We start from the raw sequence: 13,990 nt of genomic DNA, 5'->3' as shown, positions 1-13,990 counted from the left end.
CGTTCTGATTGGTCAGTCGTGTCATTCTGCTAAGTATTTTGTAAAATGCCATTAAACTGCCTAATTGACTGATTTTCTACATAGCTGTGCTGGTTTCATGTCTCACGTATCACTCTGCTGTCTCTTTTTTCTAGCTTAACCCTCTGGGGTCTGAGCTGTTTTCTGGGCCCTGGAGGTGTTCTGACATGCTCTGACATTTCTGGTTATTTCTGTTACTTGTGACATTTTCATGGCTAAAGTCTAATTACACTGTATTCAGCACAAACTCTGCTACAATAATATATCAGCAACATGTATGTAAAAGTTTGTAGTTTTGAGATAATGACATTTATGCGTGGTTTGTGAAAATACAAAAAAAAATTCTCACTGAAATAAGCTCATGAAACCCATACTGATTATTTCTTCATAAGACTTTTGAAAATTGTATCACGTAGCCTAGAATATTTGCTGCAAAACTATGTGAAAATCACCCTGACTGCTCATTCAGATAAGACAATATATTGATTTAAATTTGTTACGACGTGTTTTGTGTTAGAAAGCCTTATGCGGGACCTCATTAATATGTAAGCTTTTCTCACCTGAGAAAGACAAAGAACCTCCCCAACGGCCCTATTAGGAGCTATCCTAATATAGCTCCTAATAGCCCTGTCATTCTGAGCAACCTTGCACAATACTGTAAATGAGGAGATTTAAAAAAGAATGGCTTTTAAATTGTTTGGATTTATTTACAACACAACATAACCCAAATAGACACAACAAATGCCAAAAAAACACTTCAAAGACAGACCTTTGTGCCATTCCTAAAAACATTACATACCTTTCATTTCCAAGGTGTTTATTTTCACTTTACCATGTTCATGTTCCAGAGACTCATGTGAATGTTGAAGTCGGCAGGACTCAGTGGCATCTGGGCCCTGAAAAAAAAGTGAACATACTGATATCAAGAGAAAGGCCTGCACGATTTTGCAAATAAATATTAGATTTTTCTAGCTAAAATTGCTTTTTAAAATTCACAAAATACACACACACACACACACACACACACACACACACACACACACACACACACACACACAAATGTTTCCAACAATATAGAATATAATAAACACCAGGTTTGTTGTGCCTTGTAGGCATAAGCTATGCGCAGTGCTGGGTAAAATAATAATAACAATTGATAGCAGTATAAATCTTCCAAAATATTTCAGTAACAACCAAGCTAGAGAAAAATATATTGATTATCATGTTACTTCAAATGTTTCCATTCGTTATGATGATATGAAATGAGATAATAGTAAAAACATGAAGCCGTTTGGTGTGTTTTGCTTTTCAAATTTTCAAATGATAAACGCGATCGCGCTGCAAAATCTGATACATTCAAACGCGATCGCGCTGCAAAATCTGATACATTAAAACGCGATCGCGCTCAAATATAAAACATTATGGTTACCATACATATCTACGTTTGACCAGATATCCACAAACACAGTAGGCTTAACAGTAAACACGGGTCTAAATATTATAATATTCCCCATATATCTAGCAACAGTTCAACTGCAATGTGACATTTATGCAACAATATCAAACTAATATGTAAAAATTTCTTACCTTAAATCTTTCTTGTCTTCAAATCGCGTCCTTCTTCTTCTGAGGTAGCCTAAATCCAATGTAAGCTCTGGCGCGTCTTTCAAACACAGTAAGGAGTAAGTTACGAAGTCTCTGCTTTGTTTTGAGGTAATGAGGGCGTTACAGGTCTGCGTTTCTCCGCATGGATCATTTGCATGTCAATCGCTCGTGCGCTCGTAGGCGTGTTCAAATTAAATTTAATGAGGGCGCGTTTGAGAAACTGTACATGCCGCTGCTTTCGTCTGGATTACTTAAAAATAGAATATTTGTTTTTTATATAATTTACATACTTTAAGAATAGAGATTCCAAGCGTTGTATAGACATGCGTTTCAAGTCTGTGTGACAAACATTCGCTGAGTTACAGGTCATTTTCTGTCGCGTTTCAGAATGAGTTTCACATTGAGAGAGACGGCAGAACGCGCATCATGTTTATTTTCTTTGTTTTACGAAAAACACAACATTTTGTTTTTATTATGAGTGTACACAAATAAAAGAAGATATTTAACAGTTTTGAATGATGTACAATACAAGTATGTAAAATCAAAATCAACAGAGTATTTTGCACTGATATAAAAAAAAACGAGCAGATCACGCCGGCGTGATTGCCGACCTCAGGGGGTTAATAGAATAGTTTCAACTCAAATCAATATTGTCCATTTATTTATTCAGTTGGTAAGAAGTAGGATAATGTACAGTCATAAGATAATGAAATTCCATTGAACTGCAATTAGGTAAAGACCTCTTCCAGTTCATGAACTAAAAGGAAGCCAATTCTGACTTGTTCATCACTGGCAGTTGTAACAATGGTCACGTGGAGGTTTGAGGCGAGCATGGGCATGTTGTGGAATGACTCTGTGTTTTCTTGTGTGAAGAGTTGTTCACTCAGTTGTGTTTCAGCACATGGAGTAAGTCTGATCAAGGATAAATTTACTGTATGATTCTTTGATTCAAAGGCCTGTTGCTGTTTATGGACATTAAGAAGCATTACTGGGTCTGAAGTTCAAGCTGGTAGGTCACTCTCCATGTGTTTGTGCCACGTTACTTCTGATGCACCATTTTGTTGCAGTCTTGTATATTAACCATACTTCTTGTGAGTGAAGGTGTATGCAAGCTGTGTTTCTCTGTTGATTTGACCGAGTTGTAGACTTGCATGTATACTTTTATTAATAAACCTTTAATAGAAAGTACACATACTTACATGATCCCACTGTTGCTTAATTGTCAAGACGTTAGTCTAGACAACATTAGCCTATATAAGAGCTCATGACTGCTTCTGTCCATGTGTCATGTTCAGTAGGAATTACATCAGGTCATGAAGGGAAGTTCAGTCTCAATCTGTCGTATTCACCTCAGGATATGAATATGTTGGTAGTAAACAGATGTGTATGTATAAATTCCTCAAGCATCTGAAGTGTGCTCTTTGAACTTCTTTATCAGTGCAGTATGACCTGTGTTTTGTCATTATGACTCTGTGTGTGTGTTTTAGAAGTTGCTTTCAGTTTAAAGGTTGTTTAGAGTAAAAGAAAAAGCAGACTTATCTTATCTGATTAATCTTAAACAAACATGCCTACAATATTGAAATTCTAGGCCTATAGTGATGTGTGACTCGTAGCTATTTAATATTGGTTACACTTTATTTCGATGGTGAACTATAAGCAACTTTGCAACTACATGTCAAATAACTCTCATTAGAGTATTAGTAGACTCAAAGACTCAAAGACCAGTGCTGTTGAAGTGACTGCTTAGCTCAGGAATTAAGAAGTTATTATTTAATAATGTAATGTAAATTTGTCGTCATGCAGTTCCACTAGCATGAGAGGTTATGTAACAGTTTTACCCTGCTAGACTTTTGATCGTCATATGCCTGAATAAGCAGCTTATATTGGTTAAGGCCCGCCTACTTAGACCTGAAGAGATTGACATATATTGTGGCCAATCACAGTTTGTTTTGTTTTTACATGCTCAACTTCTATTCAGACCATTAGTCATCAAATTATCTGTAAACACTGAAGCTACCATAAAAAAAGGAGGTGCAGATTTAGCTAAAAAAAAAAGAGCTGATCATCATTTCAAGGTCATCACGATTCAAACGTGACCAAACGTGGTGATGCCTGAGTGGTTAAGTTGTTTACTCTGTAATTAGTCCATCCATTTTCACTAGTTTGACCTATTTATACTGATTTGCGGGCTGAATAATGGCATTGACGGTAATCAGCCAATATCCGCGCTCTCTCATGTGACCCTACACTGTTTTTTTTTCTTCACTAAATTTGCCTCTGTAACATTAATAATATTTTTTTTGTCTTAATTGACAACCAAGGTGTATAAGTACTATTTAATCAATTGAATCAACCAATCCCAACAGACTGGGCCATCTGACCAATCAGAGCAGAGTAGACCAATCACAATAGACTGGGTCATCTGACTAATCAGAGCAGAGTAGACCAATCACAACCGACTGGGCCATCTGACCCATCAGAGCAGAGTAGACCAATCACAACAGACTGGGCCATCTGACCAATCAGAGCAGAGTAGTCCAATCACAACAGACTGGGCCATCTGACCAATCAGAGCAGAGTAGTCCAATCACAACAGACTGGGTCATCTGACCAATCAGAGCAGAGTAGGAAGAATGGGTAAATTGTGGGATCCTGACACTCAGTATGTCTACGTGTGCAGTAAACATTTTGTCACTGGTAAGTCAAATATCCAAATGTCAGTTTTATATATTATATTTATGTAACCTAAGCTGTAGCATTTTTTACAATATCATGTCGCGTTCCAGTGGGCGTAGTTCTCAGAGTAGTTCGAGAACTAGTTGCGCTCTGTCTCAATTGATCCACTTTTATGTCCTGAAACAACCATTTTTGGGGGTCGACAGCTTATAAAAATGTATTTCTGGGTTATTTAGCTTGTTTGCTGTACACCTTGTCACATAGCAGCTTTTAGACATTGTTTTGTTTTTTGTTATAAGTCATAAATGACAAGGAGGCAGCCTCTCGCAATGCAAAGTCAATGGAGACCGTTGGATTGTTTCCCCCCCCGGTGTGGGCGTGGCCTAAATACGCTCTGTCTCTATCACAACAGACTGGGTCATCTGACCAATCAGAGCAGAGTAGACCAATCACAACAGACTGGGCCTTCTGACCAATCAGAGCAGAGTAGGCCAATCACAACAGACTGGGCCATCTGACCAATCAGAGCAGAGTAGACCAATCACAACAGAATGGGCCTTCTGACCAATCAGAGCAGAGTAGACCAATCACAACAGAATGGGCCTTCTGACCAATCAGAGCAGAGTAGGCTAATGACCCAATCCTTTATCGAACCGTTTCAGTGTGTGAGTGTTTCTAATATAAAGGCCAAAAGAGTTACTGCAAATTTGACCTCTTTCTCTTTTCTGACCAATGTAATCAATCTCTCACTATTTTTTTTCTTTTTTGTAAAGTCATAGTAATGCCATCGTTATTTTTTTCTTTTGCTATTTGAGAAAAAGGAAACGCAAAAATGATATTCAGTGGAGTTTCCTCTTCAGCACAATAGAAGTTTGCCCAACTATATCGACTTCTGAGAATTTTCAGGGGGAGATTGGTCTATAGAGCCGCAGATCTGCAGAAACAGCACAGTCGGAGCTTTTGCAAACACCTTTTACTTAAGAGAAAATATGGTTTATATGGTATTTAATCTGTAATGTCTGGTTTGTAATGTCAAATATTTTATCATACAATACAAAATATATATATATTTGAAGAGACACAGCCTGCTTTTTCTCAGAAAACATGGCTCTGATGCATGTGTGTGTTTGTGGATTAGCTGTAAGCCTGTAAAGCCTGTAAAACTAATTCCTCCAACTGCAGAGCAAACGCACTCAAATATCAACCATATATGAACCATACGTCTCTCTCTCTCTCACACACACACATACCACACGTTACCACACAATCAACGTCTGTTTGTGTGTGTTAATTCAAGTAGCTGTTGAGTCACTGACCCCTGTCACTGTTCAGCCCGTGTGAGGTTTCTTTCTGTCTCACCTAGTTTTGCTCTCTCTCTCTCTCTCTCTCTCTCTCTCTCTCTCTCTCTCTCTCTCTCTCTCTCTTCCTTCCTTAATCTCTCAGTGTTACACGCCTCCCCAGTCTTACTCCCTCCCCCTTTCTCTCTCTCTCTCTCTCTCTCTCTGTCTCTCTCTCTCTCTCTCTCTCTGTCTGTCTCAGTGTTTCTGGCGTCGGCTCAGAACTGCAGTGGTTGATTCAGTCAGTCGGGTCGTGTCGCTGCTCTGCATGCGTGCGCGTGTGTGTGCGTGTGTGTTTGCTCGCTCCGGCTGCTATGCGTAGACGTGAAGGAGGCTGCAAATGTACCAGTGCACAGTTTATCAGGAGGAGATGTGGTGTCGCGCAGAAGCCCTGTGAGGCGGTCCTGCCCCGCGACAGCTTCGCTAGGACACTTCCTCTGAGGACCAGCGCTACTCTTAACAAGTGAGTCTGCTCTCAGGGTGCTGCGTTTAAGTGTGTTTGTGCAGGTATGGACACGCATGACCCCAACTCACAGGTGGGATGGACTGGTTGGTGCTGGACTGACATGTTTGGGGATTTGGAGTGTGAGACGTGTCGTCTTTGACGAGCCACATGTGTGTTTGTTGGAGTTTGGGGACAAAATTGTCCTTAGACGTGAGCTAAATGTGGCAAATCTCCCTTTTTGGGATGTTGCCAAGTGATTTTTAAATAAAGTGCATAACGGTTTTTGAATCCTAACAGGCTGAAAGTTTCTTTGAGGCGGTTGGGTTAGTCTGGAGTCATGATTAGTTTGATATAAACAGCAGAAGTCTGTGGTGTGTCTTCATTTAGAGAGCAAGGTGTTTGTGTTGCATGCACACTTCCTCCGGTGACGAGGCGAGGGCACGATCAAGTTTGTTTTTAAGCCTCCAACAGAGAGAAAGTGACAGCAGCCAGTGATCATAACTCATGTGTCAGGAAGCCTCTCATTTCGCTTTTTCTGTTTTCTCTGGCTAATCTGTTTGTTCTTGCAAAGCAGCACAATGTTGATTTTCCTCAGACATTCTTCTGGCGAGGGTTTGTTCAACACTTGGTATTAAACGGCTGGATTTAATTCTGTTTGAACTGTTTGATGCTCTCCATTTAAAATGTATTTTGACAGTAATTTCAGTGTTGGCTTTGCTGAGCATGAGCGGTCAACCCGATTTGCTTCAGACCAAAATGGATTTTCTTGTGCCAATATTAAGTATTTATTCAAATTAAACAAGATTATATAATATACAAATTAAAAACCGAAGTAGTTTGTCTTTTGACAATTGTTAATTATACGGTAAATTAACATGGTTAATTATCACTAGAACTGACATTCTGGCTCAATATTGGTTGATTAAGTGTTCTGAACGATATATTGGTCGATAAAAAAATCGTCTCTCAAGTATTTTTGTAAATTTAAACTTTTATTTATTTATTTGAGATTACATTTTGAACATTTTCTGTTGACTTACATTGATAGAGTCCAACAGCAACTATGTCACTGCGATATCTACATGCACCATGATTGGTCTTCCTTGCATATATGTAACTGTACATCGCCGCATGTGTTGTTTCTCGTGTGAAGATGTGTCTGTGCTGCGTGACGTGACAAAGCGTCTCTGATGCAGCGTTTCATTCACCGAATCAAAGACTAACATACACTCGCTTTAAACCGTAACATCTTTTGCTGCCTTGATCGTGTTGCTTTTTCCTTCAGGAAATACTCAAACTTGATTGGTAAATTTTTGTTCGTGAGCTTGAATGATGAGTAGATTCTCTTACTCTATCTATAAACTGCTGAGGGAATGCATCTCCACAGTTTCTCTCTGTGTGTGTGTGTGTGTGTGTGTGCGCGTCCATGCGCATTTATTTGCTGTATGTTTATGTTACATAGATTTTGTTTGTTTTTTTATAGTATAAATAGCTTGTTTTGTCAATGTATTTGGTTTATGCTCATGCATTTTGTTTCCATGGGTGGTTTTTTGTGTGTGCGTGTGTATGTGTGTGTGTGGTTGTTATCTTGCAACGCACCCAAGAAACCGATCTATTAGAGTAAAAGCGATGAGGAAGGAAGTGTTCGTGTAGAAAAGGGTCAGTGCAAAGGATGCCCTTTAAAAGCAGAAAATTCCTCCACCAACAGTTGGAAAAGTACACGAGATAAAAACGCTCTCGCGTGTGACTCATCCTGAGACTGAGACTATTTGTGCGGTGATGTCTGGTCCTTCATGAGTCGCCTCGAGAGCTTCGGCACGGAAAGAAGGAAGAAAGAAAGAAAACAATGCAGCATGACAAAAATCATTACGCTGCAGGTGGTTTGTTATCAAGATTTCACACTGTTGTGAGTGTGTCTGCATGCAAGCGTGTTAGGGAGAAGTGGTGAAGGTGAAGTGTTTATAAAGTACAACAGGGCTAAAGGCCATCTGGGATAAAAGGTCAGTTTGGGTTTTATTATTCGCTCTAGAAACACTTAATAGAAACTAAAAACCACCGAAGCACTTCCCTAAACACCTGTCTGTCTCGTGTATTACAGATATGGCCATATCAATGAAACGAATGCTTGCTAAAGGCCTAATTTTGAGGTTTGATTCATGTTGAGAATCCCTGATCACATACTTTATGGTTTTCAGTTTTGTTCAAGTTCAAGTTTTTCAGGAACTGTTGAGTAATACATGTATATAAGGTAGAAAGGCATGAACATTGTGGCCAAAAATGCCACCAAAATACTGTTAGCAAAGGAGTAAAATGAAAGCACCTGAAGTGCAATTATTTCCTGCCATTTTGAAGGTAGAGATGTAAACCATACTGTACTTACAGCAAAATAATGCAAGAGATCTTATGAAATGAGAGGTTATGCAAAATACCAAAACGGATTGCTGAGGTTACTATTTCTTAAATTTATTAGTAATAAATTAATACTTAAATTTTGCTATGTATTTGCATGTTGTCATATCATTAATGCATCTGTATCTAGAATAAATATCACTAATATGTATTTAAGGCCTTTTGCATTGAGTCTGAGGACATATTTACTGCATAAAAACAAACTTTGGTTACACTTTATTTTAAGGTGACGTAGTTACATTGTACTTACTCAAATAAGTACTGAGTACCCAGACAGAAACACAGTTTCGGCCCAGATCTGGCCCACATCCACGTGTACCAGATGTGGGCCGGATCTGGGCCGACACTATGTTGCTGTCTGGGTAATATTAATTAACTACTTACTATAGAGTTTGGGCACTCATAAATTATGGGATTTTATTTGGGATGCGATTCATCGTGGCACAGCCCTTTGAATAACCAGTGTACGTGTTTACATGCATGAATTTTGCCTATGCACTTATTGTCGTAGTTATATGTAGATAACAAGCCTCAGCGGATGAATCTCTTGGCTCTCTGAAAACGATTCTGCTGCGTGGACAGAGTTTTCCTGAGTTGCACGACTGATCTCTCTCTCACACTTAGCATAATGTTCAGCATGTTTTGTGGAGTAATGATGCCTGAGATTGTTCCTCCAGCACTGCCATTTTGTCAGGTTTTAAAAGAGACGTAGATCAAGACAAGCTAGAGGAGTATTTGTACTTTGAATGTTATTCAGGGTACATGTAGAGTATTTAGCTATTATCTCGACTCACATCCAGCTCTTTCACTCAAGTCTTTGTCGATGCTGTGAATTGGCCCGTAACCTTTTTTAGCACATGTAATACATCAATAAATTACTATCCAGTCTGTTTTAACCTCACATCGAGTGGCTGGCGACCTTCTTATTTAGCCAAATTAAAGCGATGATGATGCTAAACCAATTTCTGCTCAGGAATAAACACTCTTGTTCCCAATTATCCCACATCGCTGTCAGAGCGAAGCTGTTCACAGTATTCCCGCGTATTTCATCATGTCATGCACAACCGTGACATCCCGTCTTGATCTGTGACAACACTTATGTCTTGGTGAACACTATATGCATGCTGTTTTGAGTAAATCTTTATTTAAAAAGGGAAAACGGCGGGAACATTTAGTGCCGCTCATGTTTGCTTTCCAAGGTTTTTAAAGCGAGTTGGATTTGTGGAGGTGAGGAACAGTAGAGGAATGTTGTTTGAAACACAGACACAACTAGGGTTTCAAAACAAAGAAAATGTAATGTTGCTTTCAGGTACCAATAAGAGTGCACAACCCGTTTGCTTTGTTCTGACACAGGATTGGGTGTGTTCACACTTGGCATGTTAAAGTGAACTCTGGTGCGATTGCTCTGTTAGTGCGAAAGCTGCTGTCTGAACTCTGTTGCACCAAACAAGTGGAGCGAGACGCTGAAAAGATGAGTCTCAATCCGCCTCCAAACCAACTCTGGTGCGGTTCGACTGAAATATGAAGACAACACGGACCAAAGACATGTAAACAAGCCAAAAACAGGACGTGATGTCACAAGATGCGACCCTAAAAAGGACAGAATCCTCAAGCGTTCCTGTTTTTTCTCATCATAGTCGTGATGTTGCTCATCACAGTTCAGTACAGGCATCAGAACCGTGTCTCCTCACAGCAGATCTGTGTGTGTGTGTGTGTGTGTGTGTGTGACGGAGGGATTTCTGCTGCTGTTTTGACTCCTTTACACATTTTATAAGCTATTCAAGAGTTATCAGCTGGTCAGAATACCATCATATGAAGCTACGCGCATTTATCCCAGAACACAGCATTGTTTTGGATGTTCGGTAAGTTCTGTTGCGAAATATACAGAATAAACCCGACTAATCAGGTTGTGAACGAATCCCTATGACTTTAGGTCCGGCATCTTTAGGTTCGGTGTTAAAATACCTATGTGAACGCTAATTTTCTTTTTTGGTCCTGACCAAACCAGCCAAGTGAACCGAACTACAAGTGTGAACACACCCTTAAAATGTTTTGAATGTTGCATTTGGTTCGCTTTCTTAAGGGAACATTTCCAAGCGTACCAAAATGTGTGTATGCAAGTCACACGTTGGGTGGCCGTTACACACATATAGAGTGTCACGATTCCAGCTCTAACTTATAATATGTAATAAACTGTATATGACACGAACAAGCATAGCTACATCGACTACAACATAATCAGTCAACCTTTCAGTCTGTCACGTCTCCGTTCTCTTTTACATTCGTAACCAAGACGTTATTAATATTGAATTTGGTTCTCATTTGGTTTGTCTTGTCAACTTAACAGGGTCTGTTTGGCCCTGTTTGAGCCTTTCCAGTGAAGAAGGTGGCACGGTAATTAATTGTTGAGAAATGTCGAGGGATTCCTGTGTGTGCGCGTGTGTGTGTGTGTGTGTGTGTGTGTGTTGTAATTACCAATTAAAGCAGCGTAGAGGGCTGCATGTCCTTGGTATGAACAGATCTCTCTCAGCGGAAAAAGCAAACCCAGAATGATGAGCGCTTCCAGTCCACATTTATGTCTCTGTTTTGTCATTATGTTGTTTGACAGAGCAGTTGTGCTTAAACTGCTGTATCTGAGAGAAACACTCCTCCAGTTCAGCTATCTATCCATCCATTCATCCATCCATCCATCCATCCATCATCCATCATGAATTTGAATTTCAATTCGTTTTAATTCCGCTACATTACATTTAAAATTCGATCCTGTTTGCGAAAAATCAACTGTAACACTGATGGTTGTAGTACGTCTTTAAACATTAATGAACAGTGCATGTACAGTAAGAAACTCTCCAGAAGTGTGTATAACCGCACGTGTTCAACAGATCATCTGTACATGGTTTCATGACCAGATTCTGCTGTGTTTCCTCTTTAGAGCAACTTCTTGGGAAGTAGCAGCTTCTCGGTGGCCGATCTCCTCCAGTTCAAAGACCAGCAGCTTTCTCTCAGCCTGAGGTGAGTCGCGTTGCTTTATCATTCACTTTATTCAGGCTGTGCCGTCGTTTTATGGCGAAACTTCATTCGCTGTGTTTCGTGCTCATGCGACGAACTCTCTGGAGGTAGATGATGTCACAGCTGATCAAACAGTGCTGAGACTCCAGCAGAAAACAGGCCATCTGCTCCTGTATTTGGCACATATTTAGCTGCCACACATCTCAGTCTGACTGTCCAATGAATGCACAGCTTGAGTTTTCATTGTATGGTGTAGGACTGGGTGGGTGGTAGATTTGTTTATGCTAAATACGGAGTAGGATGTTTCCCAAACTGGTTAAGACGTAGAGAGTTTAGCTATTGCAGAGAACCGTTGCACATCAGGTTATTTTATAGCATAAATACTGTACAATAAAGACTTTGAAATTAAATCTTTGAATTTAGACTCAGAACTATCAGATTTAAGATATTAGTTTGACTGTTTTGAGGATTTTGTTGCTAACTCGAGTGACTTGAAGCTGTTTTTGTGGACTCATCAATTTGTTCCTCATCCATAAAGTTCCGAATAATAACTGAATGGGATGAAGAACCTGTCGTTTGTCATTTAATTCAGTGTAATTTCATACAAAAATAGATATTTAACACATTTTAATTTAAGATATGAATCATTGTTTTGTTAAAGTTCCAGCAAAAATGACTGATTATATTAATATCAAATATTTTAGCTATAGCATCCATCCCTATATTATCTTAATATTATCAAGTTTGGATAATTTTGATGAAGGTAAGGGCTGCAAAAGGGGGTAAATATGAAAACTGTGTAGTGTGTTGTGGAGAAAGAGATGTTGTGTGATATAATGGTTATGGATGGTCATGCAACCTAAACGATTGCAAGTTCAAAGCCCACAAGGTTTGAATAAATCATGAATGATGATCTCCTCCCAGTGGGGTTGTTCCTGTAAATGTACTGTAAATCATTTTTGAGCTCCAATTAAATGACAAATTGGTAGTAAAGTAGTACAGATGGTGCGGGCAGGACACATTCATATCCAGAAGCATCTGCAACATGCCATCAGGACTTTAAACCAACAGTTTTGTTGCCTTGTTGTCGTTCACTAAGCGATTTCCTATTCAAACAGCTGCTCCAGTGCAGTTATTCTTTCCTGTGGACACGGACACACTGGATTCGCTCCAAAGCTCATTTTAAAGCTCTACCACACGGCTACCTCAAAAGATAGCTTGTTTTGGCCAAATTGGAGGGCTGTTTGCTTAGTTGCTGCCTATGAAAAGCGCCCTCATAATTCTCTTGGCCGTTATGCTAGTACACATTAAGAAAGCTTGCTGTGTTTTGGAGCAGAATCGGTGTGTGTTTCGACATCTGCTTAGTCATCACAATTGATAATGTTGTGTTTGCGATTCCCTGCACACCGCAATGTGGAATTCCTTCATAGATTGGTATTAATATTGATTGTTGTTTCCCTTTAATTGGCATATTGGTCATGTTACAGTGTAGACACTGGCCTTTGCTTCATGTTGTTTGTTCTGTTTGTCTGTCTCTGGCTGGTTGTTTGCTCTCTGTCTCTCTTTCTGTCTCCCTTGATGCTCAGAATAGCGTTTCTCTTGGTGCGGAGCAGCAGAAGTACAAAAGCACTGCGCTGTCTCTTGTGTAATGCAGCAAGGCGTTACAGTGCTCGGGGTCCAAGTCTCAGACTGCTTGTGAAAATGACATTTTTTTTCCATATTGTAAAAAGCTGGATTGGAAAAATGATGATGGATTTCAGATTGTCGCTGTATTTGGTTTGTGTCTCTTGCGCTTTAATAACAGCGGCACTGAAGCTCAAGCGTGACTTTAGATTTTCCAAAGAGCATCTTGAGCTTCAGAGAGCCTTTTTCAGTATAGAAATAGCTTTAGATTTCTGAAAAATTCACAAAAATTTCTACACTATTTCTAGGTCACTAATCAAATAAATAAATGTACTTGTTTGATAAGTGACCTAGAAATAGTGTAGATATTTTGTGTGTGTGTGTGTGTGTGAATTTTTCAGAAATCTAAAACCTTTTCTAATTAAATACAAAAAAAAAAACATGTTTAAAGTGGTCAGACCTTTGGACCCCACTATATATTGCATTTGTTCACATACAGGTTTTTTTTAAAGCATTGGTCATATATATATATATATATATATATATATAATAAATTTTTTCAATGCATACATATAAATTACCTTGATCACACTTTAGATTAGGGTCCAATTATCACTATTAAGTAACTATAAACTATGACTTTTGCCTCAATAAACTCATTTACTAATTACTGCTTATTAATAGTTATTAAGCTTGTTGTTAAGTTTAGGTATTGGGTGGATAGAGGGATATAGAATATGATCATGCAAAATAAGTAAGTATGATGTCCTTTATAAGTACTAATAAACAGCCAATATCCTAGTAATATGCATGATAATAAGCACTAGTTAATAGTGAGAATTGGACCCTAAACTAAAGTGTTACCGCT

General features: G+C 39.0%; 1 protein-coding gene across 4 annotated transcripts in view; it reads left to right on the top strand.

Moving 5' to 3' along the window:
* Nucleotides 1-13,990, top strand: part of inpp4b (inositol polyphosphate-4-phosphatase type II B) — a 181,739-nt gene that overhangs the window by 30,866 nt on the left and 136,883 nt on the right. For 2 of the 4 annotated variants that reach the window (XM_084093431.1, XM_084093430.1), the window contains exon 3: nucleotides 11,423-11,502. In XM_084093431.1, the coding sequence (XP_083949557.1) occupies nucleotides 11,423-11,502 (80 nt within the window). Of the gene's footprint in view, nucleotides 1-2,437; nucleotides 2,633-5,821; nucleotides 6,100-11,422; nucleotides 11,503-13,990 lie in introns of those variants that run through there. The other 2 variants (XM_084093433.1, XM_084093432.1) reach the window with 2 other exon arrangements.

Source organism: Abramis brama, assembly GCF_963993115.1.
Source record: "Abramis brama genome assembly, chromosome: 2".
Lineage (NCBI taxonomy): Eukaryota > Metazoa > Chordata > Actinopteri > Cypriniformes > Leuciscidae > Abramis > Abramis brama.
This window is presented reverse-complemented; position numbering and strand designations above follow the sequence as displayed.